Source organism: Brachyhypopomus gauderio, chromosome 3 (genome assembly GCF_052324685.1).
Source record: "Brachyhypopomus gauderio isolate BG-103 chromosome 3, BGAUD_0.2, whole genome shotgun sequence".
Lineage (NCBI taxonomy): Eukaryota > Metazoa > Chordata > Actinopteri > Gymnotiformes > Hypopomidae > Brachyhypopomus > Brachyhypopomus gauderio.
The window spans coordinates 17,611,323-17,622,748 of record NC_135213.1 but is presented as its reverse complement, the minus strand read 5'-3'; the positions used below and the strand labels follow the sequence as shown (position 1 = coordinate 17,622,748).

The 11,426-nt window shown below is 48.6% G+C and overlaps 1 protein-coding gene across 1 annotated transcript in view; it reads left to right on the top strand.

The window, feature by feature from the left end:
• The first annotated feature begins 1,367 nt into the window (after nucleotides 1-1,367).
• thrab (thyroid hormone receptor alpha b) overlaps nucleotides 1,368-11,426 on the top strand; it is an 18,635-nt gene continuing 8,576 nt past the window's right edge. The window contains 7 exon segments of the mRNA XM_076999910.1: nucleotides 1,368-1,423; nucleotides 6,369-6,469; nucleotides 7,835-7,870; nucleotides 7,873-7,923; nucleotides 7,925-7,985; nucleotides 8,802-8,824; nucleotides 8,826-9,008. Of these exon segments, the coding sequence (XP_076856025.1) occupies nucleotides 1,417-1,423; nucleotides 6,369-6,469; nucleotides 7,835-7,870; nucleotides 7,873-7,923; nucleotides 7,925-7,985; nucleotides 8,802-8,824; nucleotides 8,826-9,008 (462 nt within the window). The 5' untranslated portion in view covers nucleotides 1,368-1,416.

Genomic DNA, 11,426 nt, shown 5'->3' with positions numbered 1-11,426 from the left:
GTAGCTACTCCATTTGTGTGGAAATCATTTAGCTTTCTAGGAAACTAAGTGGCAGATATGCTTTTCTTTCTCCATCACACATATCTGTCTCCTCTCTGTCTCTGTCTGTCTGTCTCTCTCTCTCTCTGTCTCACTGCTCTCCTCTAAACACAGGTCGTTCAGTGAATTACTGTATTTAGATAAACATTAACATTAGATTCTATGTCTGTTAACCAGATAATTAAAAAGTCATGGTTTCCTTTGCCTAGCCAATGTCCAGTGTGGATAGTGTGTCAGTGTGGATAGTGTGTCCAGTATGGATAGTGTGTTCCAGTGCGGATAGTGTGTCAGTGCGGATAGTGTGTCCGAGCGCGGAGTGTCAGTCGTATAGTGTGTCCAGTGTGTCCAGTGTGGATAGTGTGTCCAGTGCATATAGTGTGGATAGTGTGTCCAGTGTGGATAGTGTGTCCAGTGTGGATAGTGTGTCCCAGTGTGTCCAGTGTGGATAGGCTCCGGTAGGGTCACAACAGGCTGTACAATGATTGACGGGTATTGGGTGAGGCTGCGTTGACCAGCGCATCACAGAGGGGATGTGCTGAGATGAAAGGGCTTTAGGAGGCTCGTGGGAGAGGTAGAGAGCTTCAGAGGCTAAGGCGCTTTGACGTTCCCTTCAAATACACCTTCAAACTGTTGGTCTGATATATGAATGGCTTCCCAGTACAGATGTCATAAAACCTTGGAATGAAATCTGCAATTATTTAGTGGACTAATGTCTGAGGTACACCTCTGCCAGCCTTTCCCCCTTTAGTTGTGCCTGTGTGCATAAAAGTTGTGGCTGTGTGTGCGTGCGTGTGTTTGTGTGTGTGCTTGCGTGTGTGTGTGTGGTGTGTGTGCTTGTATGTGTGTGTGCATGCTTTTCAAGGGACGGTAATGCATGCCTCTCGTTTTTATCATCCTTGCACTTACATGCGAGACTGTATTAAATTCAGCCAAGATTCATCAGATACAGTATGTGCAGGCAAGCACTCTGCTTCAAAGGCCCATCACTCTGATGACAGTGGGGCGGGGCTTCACTCACACGCAGGCCCCGTGTGCTCGAGGTCATGCCTCTCCTCGCTTTCCCTCCCAATTCTCCCTGCTGATTTGGTCATATAGTGGTCAGGTGGTGCTCCCAGGGCCCCGGGGCCACTGCTGCTCTCCACCACAGTGGAGGGCCACTCGTGCGGACGGACGGACGGGAGACGAAGGTTTCAGGCCTGAGCAGCGTGAATTATGCACCAATCTGAGCCTTAAAGTCTGTGTGTACTCTCAAACTGTACTCATTTTATTCTCTCTCTCTCTCTCTCTCTCTCTCTCTCTCTCTCTCTCTCTGTCTCACTGCAGGTGGCTCGATGGCCCGAAAAGGAAGAGGAAGAACAGCCAGTGTTCGTGAAGAGCATGTCTGGTAAGACCCTCTCCCTCCCCCCCCCCCCCCCCCCCCCCCTCACATGTCACGATGGTCAGGGGTGTGTCGAGCTTCGCTACAGAAGCCGCATGATGTCTAGGGTTGTCCCGATCCGATATTTGGATCGGATCGGCCGCCGATAATAGCAAAAAATGCGTATCGGTATCGGATCGGCAGACACGAGAAAATGCGATCCAGACTCCCGATTCAGTTTTTTAAGTCCGATCCCGGTTTTCCTGCGCACCCATTTAGATAATCCATTCCAGTTTTTGCTAGTGAGAGTAAAATCCGGTCCGCATTTTCCAGCACTCCTTCAGCACACGAGCGTAGTTTCTGCCCCAATTTAGCTCCGTGGCATCTCGGACCGCCGTGTAAATTGAAGTTATCGGTCAGTTGTGTGGGATTATTTTACATTAAAGGATGACAAAGACGAAGATCGAGTAGAGTGCAACATATGCCACAGTAAAGTCAAGCGTTGTGGTAAAGCTGTAAGAACTTTTAATACCACCAATCTAATCAAGCATTTAGCGAAATACCACCATAAACAACATGACGAGTTTCTAATGAAAACCGAAGACAAAAAGAAAGGTCCTACACAACTAACACTGCAGAAACGTTTGAATTGAAGGGAGTGTATAGATGAGGAGTGGAGGCAGCAAAGTGTGGAGTAGAAGGCATTTTGCTTTTAATTAGTTTACGATATGTGCACGGATTTTTTTTTTTAAGCTTTGGTTTACACTTGTTTCAAGAGCACTGATGGATGTTAATGTTAATAATAGACTATTTCCACTCAGGTTGTGTGTTTTTTTTAAAATATAATTTACAATATTATTGCACTTGTGGCTTTTTAATCCTTGGTTTACTGATGCTATTTCTGTTTGTTATTTAATATTTTGTCTATTTTGAGTTTATTAATTGCTAAATAAACAGGTCAGTTTCTCCTTACCAACCATTGTGTATTATTCAAACACACCTAATTCAGCTGGCTACTTGTTATCAAGAGTAAAACGCCTTTTTCAACATGAGTTTGACAACAAAGTAAGTTGGCTAAATAACTTTAAACTTTAATACATGCTCGGATAGGCCGGTATCGGCCGATATCGGTATCGGATCGGAAGTGCAAATAAATTATCGGTATCGGATCGGAAGTTCAAAAAGCTGGATCGGACATCCCTAATGATGTCATCGTGATGTCATCCCTCATCCGCCACATGGCTTGCTGCGCTCATACATGCCTGTCAGGCTCGCAGGAAATCCAGCATAGAGTGTTGTGATGTGAAGGCCCTCCCCTCACCAGCTCCCAGAAGCCCCTGCTCTCCGCCCCTCCACACCCGTCCGATCCTTTTTCCAGGGCCGCTGCTTCTCCCTGGTCGGAGGCAGGGGGAGAAAGGGAAGCATGTAGCAGATATCTCCTGCCTCCCGTCCGTCTGCTCCCCAGCCCCATATTTATCACCCGCACTTGCCTTCATCACATCTGCCATTTGCGTGAATAAATCCGGTCGCTCTTACGCTCTGCTATGTACGGAGCGAGGCATATCGAGTGGGGAGAGGGGAGAGATGTGGGGGAGGGAAGAGAGAGAGAGAGAGAGAGAGAGTGATGGAGTGAGAGGGGAAAGAGAGAGTGTGAGGAAGGAGAGTTCGCAGAATTCCGCAGTCTCCCAACAGGCCGTAAAACTCCTGCCTGGGTCATATGTTAAACGCATCAGTTGGAAGAGATATTTGTGTGTGTGTGTGTGTGTGTGTGTGTGTGTGTGTGTGTGGTGCGTGCGTGTGTGCGTGCGTGCGTGCGTGCGTGCGTGCGTGCGTGCGTGCGTGCGTGCGTGCGTGTGTACATGGGTCAGAGTCTGGACTAAAACCAGTTGCTCCTACATTGATCTACATTAGTCCAACATTTGAACATGACATGAAATTCATGTTTGCTTTATTAGTTCATGTTGTTTAAAATTGTATTTTAACTTCCAGTGCTTCAAATGAATTCCAAACTAATATATACACTGAAGGTTAGGGTTAGGGTTAGGGTTGGGGTTAGGGTTGGGGTTGGGGTAAGGGTTAGGGTTAGCTTTGAGGCCTTGTGTGAGTTCAGGAGCCTTGATGGAGGAGCCATGTCGCTGTACTGAAAAGTGCAAAAAAGCTATGTTGAGATGTCAATGCTAGGAGCACAGGGTAGAGGTGACCCCCTCACTCTGGGTAGAGGTGACCCCCTCACTCTGGGTAGAGGTGACCCCCCTCACTCTGGGTAGAGATGACCCCCTCACTCTGGGTTAGAGATGACCCCCTCACTCTGGGTAGAGGTGACCCCCTCACTCTGGGTAGAGGTGACCCCCTCACTCTGGGTAGAGGTGACCCCATCACTCTGGGTAGAGGTGACCCCCTCACTCTGGGTAGAGGTGACCCCATCACTCCGGGTAGACTTGACCCCGTCACTCTGGGTAGAGGTGACCCCATCACTCTGGGTAGAGGTGACCCCATCACTCTGGGTAGAGGTGACCCCCTCACTCTGGGTAGAGGTGACCCCTCACTCTGGGTAGAGGTGACCCCATCACTCTGGGTAGAGGTGACCCCATCACTCTGGGTAGAGGTGACCCCATCACTCTGGGTAGAGGTGACCCCATCACTCTGGGTAGAGATGACCCATCACTCTGGGTAGAGGTGACCCCATCACTCTGGGTAGAGATGACCCCATCACTCTGGGTAGAGGTGACCCCATCACTCTGGGTAGAGATGACCCATCACTCTGGGTAGAGATGACCCCATCACTCTGGGTAGAGGTGACCCCCTCACTCTGGGTAGAGGTGACCCCATCTCTGGGTAGAGATAACCCCATCACTCTGGGTAGAGATGACCCCCTCACTCTGGGTAGAGGTGACCCCATCACTCTGGGTAGAGGTGACCCCCCTCACTCCGGGTAGAGATGACCCCGTCACTCCGGGTAGGGGTGACCCCCTCACTCGGTAGAAGTGACCCCGTCACTCTGGTAGAGGTGACCCCGTCACTCTGGGTAGAGGTGACCCCGTCACTCTGGGTAGAGGTGACCCCCTCACTCTGAGTAGAGGTGACCCCGTCACTCAGGGTAGAGGTGACCTCCTCACTCTGGGTAGAGATGACCCCGTCACTCTGGGTAGAGGTGACCCCGTCACTCTGGGTAGAGATGACCCCAACACTCTGGGTAGAGATGATCCCATCACTCTGGATAGAGGTGACCCCCTCACTCTGGGTAGAGATGATCCCGTCACTCTGGGTAGAGGTGACCCCCTCACTCTGGGTAGAGGTGACCCCCTCACTCTGGGGTAGAGATGACCCCGTCACTCTGGGTAGAGGTGACCCCCTCACTCTGGGTAGAGATGACCCCATCACTCTGGGTAGAGGTGACCCCATCACTCTGAGTAGAGGTGACCCCCTCACTCTGGGTAGAGGTGACCCCCTCACTCTGGGTAGAGGTGACCCCCTCACTCTGGGTAGAGGTGACCCCCTCACTCTGGGTAGAGATGACCCCATCACTCTGGGTAGAGGTGACCCCATCACTCTGGGTAGTATACTGAGTACTACCGGCAACTTACCTGCTCACTGGCACAGTGGCTGCAAACCCCACGGAGCAGATGTGCAGGGCAGGTGGGTACGAGGCAGGTGGGGTACGGGGCAGGTGGGTACGAGGCCTTCTTTCCCTGACTTCAGAAAGGCCTCTGTGTGTGAGAAAAGGCGGAGTGCCCCCTGACCCCCAGGTTACCCTGCAGAACACGCGTGGCGATGTGGTGTGTGTGTGCGGGGTCAGCATTCAGGGCGCTTCCTCACCGCCCGTTTGCCATGTCTGTTAGCTCAGTGTGTGAGGGCGCAGTGTGTGACCAGGACAGACTGTCCTTCACATGCCATTTGGTTTATGAGTGAGGGTGAGGATGGGGAGAGGGAAACAGGCCTGCTTACTCCACTCAAATTCACACAGCTTTATTAACATGAATTCATAAACTAAATTAATAGTCGATGCCAAAGCTCTTAATAGAATCCTTAAGTGTGAGTGTGGATGTGTGTTTTAATGTGTATAGAAAAAGCATTTTTTACATGTCACAAAGTAGTTTTTCAAATGTAGGTTCCAGATCCGTATTGAATGAGCCAAAGGTTACTGTGGCAACAAGAATTTCCTGAACAGGACTTAGAAAGAAATCTTGAGAGGAGTAAGACACGAGGAGCCCATCCTCCATTGGGCGGCCCGTCTAGTAACTAGTATATATTCACACACACACACACACACACACACACACACACACACACACACACACCACACACACACACACACACACACACACACACACACACACACACACACACACACACCTTGCACCTATGCTGTACTGTGCTATGTCTTAGATGTGGCATAGTAACAGGGTGTGTGTGTGTGTCTTTCATCTCTCTCTACCAGCCTGATGCCAAAGGTCTCACTCTTCGTATCTTTATTGGCACACTGGACTGTCTCACGAGGGCAGGAGGGTCAGGGCCGCCCCCCTCTCTCCCCCCGGGGCAGGCAGGGCCTTTCTGGTCACCGGTGCAGGCTGTATGGGGCTGTTTGGGACAATTTACCACACAGCCTTGCTTCTCTCCTTCTAGAAGGTTTTGAGAGCTAGTTTACTACACGCTAGTTTACTACATGCTAGTTTACTACATGCAAGTTTACTACATGCTAGTTTACTACATGCTAGTTTACTACATGGGTTTGGTAATAAAAAATTATGCACTTTTTTGCTTTATTGCTTGGAATGTCTGAGAAAGAAATATGTGAGACCTGTCACATATGACACCTGGCATGTGATGGATTTTAAGCCAGGGCATTTAGTGAGTGTCTTACTGGATTATGTGGACATAGTTATGTCACATGCATATGTATATCCTCCATGTTCTGTGTGTGTGTGCATGCGTGTGCGAATGTGTGTGTAACTCCATGTTCTCTGTGTTGTAGGGTACATCCCCAGTTATCTAGAGAAGGATGAGCCTTGTGTGGTGTGTGGAGACAAAGCCACTGGCTACCACTACCGCTGCATCACCTGTGAGGGTTGCAAGGTGAGCGTGCACACACACACACACACACACACACACACACACGACACACACACATACACACACACACACACACACACACACACACACACACACACACACACACACACACACACACAGTAGCAGGGCGAAGCAGCAACCACACCCAGCTATAATCACACTCCCAGCAGCAGATAAGAGGCACAGAAGGGTGATAAAAGCTCCTTCCTCCCCAACGTGAGGCGTGAGGCCCGTCAGCGCTGAAGCCATGTCTGCTCTCAGCCCAGCTAGACCAGTAACCTACTCTCATTATGATGCTACACACTGCCTTGACTGAATCAGGACTCAAATTCATTCACAAACGCTGTTCCTGGGTCAGCCAGTGGATAAACACTGTTCCTACATCAGCCAGTGACCATATACCGCTGGGTCAGCCAGTTAACATATGTCTTCCTGGGTCAGTCAGTGAATAGACACTGTTCCTGGGTCAGTCAGTGAATAGACACTGTTCCTGGGTCAGTCAGTGAATAGACACTGTTCCTGGGTCAGTCAGTGGACAAATGCTGTTCCAGTCTGTGGCCATATGCTTACTGTATGGTAACGGTTAAGGTAAATCAAAACCAGACAACACCAGAGGGGCAGGGTGGTTCTTCACCATTTGACATTCTGTTATATGAGAGCTACGGTTAAATGAATCACATATAAACGAGTCAGCACATGTAAATGAATCAGTGAGCCGCTGTATGGGCTCTAAACACTGCGGAGTCTTGTTCATTTCCTCTGCCACCCGTGTGATGAACACTGCAGCCTGCTGCCGTTCCACACTGCTGCTTTGAGAGTGATTACAGAGCTGAGAAGACATCAGTGTAGCAGCGTGAGATTAGCGCTCTGATGTATGTAGTGCTGTCGTGTGACATCATCGATATCGGTCAGTGCTGTGTCATGCACAGGAAGTAGCCAGACTACTGTTTGACTGCTGACTGATCTTCAACGCTCTCTCTCTCTCTCTCTCTCTCTCTCTTCTCTCTCTCTCTCTCTCTCTCTCTCTCTCTCTCTCTCTCTCTCTCTCTCTCTCTCTCTCTCTCTCTCTCTCTCTGTGCGGAGGTCTGATTCTGTGTGTCTGGGAGATAGATTGAGTAACAGTGCTCACCCTGTTAATACTGCTCCTCTCTCAACAGCCTACCGACTACTGCCATGAAGCAGAGAGATCAGGGGAATCACATTTATAGATATGGGAAAATGGATTTTAATAGCAGGTGGCACACTGGACGAACTAAACCTGTCTCTCTCTCTGTCTATCTTTCTCTCTGTGTCTCCGTCTGTCTCTCCCTGCTTCCATCTCTCTCTCTCTCTCTCTCTCTCTCTCTCTCTCTCTCTCTCTCTCCTCAGGGGTTTTTCCGCCGCACCATCCAGAAGAACCTCCACCCCCCTCCTACTCCTGCAAGTACGATGGCTGTTGCATCATCGACAAGATCACCACGCAACCAGTGTCAGCTGTGCCGCTTCAGGAAGTGCATCGCCGTGGGCATGGCCATGGACCGTGAGTGGGGCCGAACACGCGCGTAGCGCCCCCTCACGTGTGCCGCGGGGGTCGAGCGTTGCGCTCCCCACGAGTGGCGGCCACGCTGGAGCGCGGCCTGAGTCTGGGGGGGCTCCGTCCCCTCTCCTGGGCTCCGCCCCCTCCCCTGGGCTCCGACCCCGCTCCATCCATCTCCCTGCCCTGGGCCTCTTCCCTCTCTCCCTCCCTCCTCCTCCCTCCCGCCCCTGTGGCTTCTCTTGTCCGCTGCGTTCCTTCTCTCTCCTGTGGAGCATGCTGGGTCCCCCTCACTGCCCACTTGATTGCGTGATTTGTGGTTTCCGTGGTTTCCAGGCCGCTGAGAGCTGCATGTCTCCCCCTCCTCCTCCACCTTGATTTTCCCCTCTGTTAAGTGTTCTGATTTATTTGATTTATCTTATTCTCCTAATGTACATATATCATCATGCACTCTCTTACTCTTTGTCCTTTCACTCTCCCTCTCTCTCTCTCTCCATCCCTCTCTTTCTCTCTACATCTTTCTCTTTATCCCTCCTTCTCCATCTCTCCATCCCCCTCTCTCTCTCCATCCCTCTTTCTCTCCATCTCTCTCTCTCCATCCCCCCTCTCTCTCTCTTGTTATTTCTGGCTGGCGCCCTTTTTGGTTTTTCAAACTTAAATCTCTTTATTATATTTTTTGTTCTTTTTTCTGTTCTACTTCATCTTGCACTCTCCCTCCATTATTCATTCTCTCTCTCCCTCTGTCAACCACGTCTCTCCCTCTCACCCCCCACCTCTCTCTCTCTCTCTCTCCTCTCTCTCTCTCTCTCTCTCTCTCTGTAGTGGTGTTGGATGAAGCTAAACGGTGTGGCGAAGCGACGTCTGATAGAGGAGAACAGAGAGAGGAGGAGGAAGGAGGAGATGGTGAAGACGCTGCAGAACAGGCCCGAGCCCACGGGCTCCGAGTGGGAGCTGATCCACATGGTGACGGAGGCACATCGCCACACCAACGCACAGGGGCTCCACTGGAAACAGAAGCGCAAGTTCCTGGTGTGTGTGTGTGTATGTGTGTGTGTGTGCGTGTGTGTGCGTGCGTGTGTGTGTGCGTGCGAACTCCTGCCCCTCAGCTGGTACTGCAGGTGGAGATGGTAATGGTGAAACATTAAGGTGATGAGCTCCACTCCCAGGACGTGTACGTAGGGTCACACTGATAAATATGAGCAGGCAGAATATTTCACATTCCTGTACTCAGATTGGGTTTCACATGGGCCACACACAACTGTGTTAATCTACACTTACACATGGTAGGAAAATCATTATGTACAGCAGGTGTGTGTTTTTGTTCATTTTAATTGCTAAATGTATTTTATGCCTGTTTATGTTTCTATGCTGGTCTACTGCTGGCGGTGTGCCTGTTGGAGTGTGTGTGTGTGTGTGTGTGTGTGTGTGTGTGTGTACGTTTGTGTGGCATCTGTCAGGATATTCCTGTTCAGGCTCATAGCGAGGATATCAGCACTAATTACTCCCTCCCATCTTGAGTAAGCACTGAATACTATAACAAAAACATCAGATAAGTTCAGAGGCGGGGCGTCTTGAATGACAGACACACAGCTACTATGTAGATACAGCAGTGAAAGACTGAATCACACAACGGCCCTGGCTTGTTAAGTGGTGAGGCTGTAATGTAATGTAAGGCTTTTAGATCAGGTTTTCTCTCCTTGTACAGTGGTGTATTAGTGGTCTCCTTCCCCTGGTGCAGAGGGTCAGGTGGGTCGGCTTCCCCACAAAACCACAGCCGTGCCTCCGTCATCCAGCCCACTTAATAATCACCCCACCCCAAAACCTGTTTGAACTAGATGAACGTGAACTTGCACAAATTGTGAAACTATGTGCAGAGACCGAGACACAGAGAGCCAGAGAGGGAGGCCATGTTTCCAGCGAACCACATAACTCCAGAAAACTGTAATACTGTAATACTGTAATACTCTAGTCCTCACCTATGAAAACAGGCTGTAATACTGTAATACTCTAGTCCTCACCTATGAAAACAGGCTGAACTACTGTAATACTCTAGTCCTCACCTATGAAACAGGCTGTAATACTGTAATACTCTAGTCCTCACCTATGGTCATATCCTTTTATCTTAACCCATTATGAAGCCCATCTTCTCTTACCTCTAACCTAAGGTAAATTCCACATTTGTTTAACAGGGTAAACCCCATTTTAGATTAATCCATCTACCTATTACCTCTTCTATTTTAACACTGGTTAAAACCTATTTTAGAATTAGTGTTGCCCATTTTAAAATCCATCTTTGTTTAATCCAATACAAAACTTGTCTCAGTTTAGCCCAGTTTAGCCCAGATTAAAATGACAGTTAAATTCATTACAGTTAAATCCATTACAGTTAAATCCATAATAAAACCAATTTTACCCAACTTAGTTTAACCCATGATCAAACCCAGATAGTTGACCAGTTGTCTTGTAATAAGTTCAGGATTTACTAGGGCTGGCCCGAATAGCGTTTTTTGAGCTCCGGATATTCGGCACTGATTCGAAGCGAATATTCGAAGCTTCGTTTTTAAATAAAACGGATTAAAAACAAATTATATTAAGAATATAAAATACTTTCTAAAACGGGTCAGAAACTGGCGGACCGCGGTCCGGATCCGGACCCGAACGCAGTCCTGTCCGGACCCAATCTCATTCCTGATTTACTGGATACGGAAATGCCATCCCATCCGGACCCAGAATAAATTGTTAAAAATATTTCTTAATTTTGACGGGAGAATTCATTTTAAACCGGAGCATTTATTTCACCGCTATTGAAAATATTGAAAATAGCGCTGAACTCCGTCACGAGTGTTACGTCCCCCGGACCGCAGGCCAGAGCTATCTGCCAAATTTGGCCCGCAGAACAATATAGTTGATTAACCCTGTTCTAAACAAATGAACTTTTTTATATTGAGCTTATAGCTTAAGTGCAAAACCACAAAAAAACAGCTATTTAGCTACGCACTGCACATCATTAAACTGAAATCGGCCAACAACAACACAATTTACAATGACTTTCGTCCACTGTAATATAATTAACAATGTTTAAGAATATAAAATACTTTCTGGACAAACAAATTTTTTTGTTTCAAGTCGGCCTATAACCCAAGTACTAAAACACAAAAACACAGCTATTCACTGGGCCGGCTTGCGCAGCGGAGCAGCCGCGGACACTGGGCCGATGTGCGCAGCGAAAAAATCGGGGGGGAAACACAAAAAAATACATGAAACGCGGGGAGAAACATTCTGTAAACAACAGACTTTTAATAGCTTCAAAAGAAATCAATATTAAATTATTATAGATTACAGGGAAGCTTAAACAAACGCCAAATTTAATAACGGAGCACACACATTAAAAATACCTAATACCCAGGGCTTAATTTGAGCCGGATCCTGCTGGAATATGATCCGGGA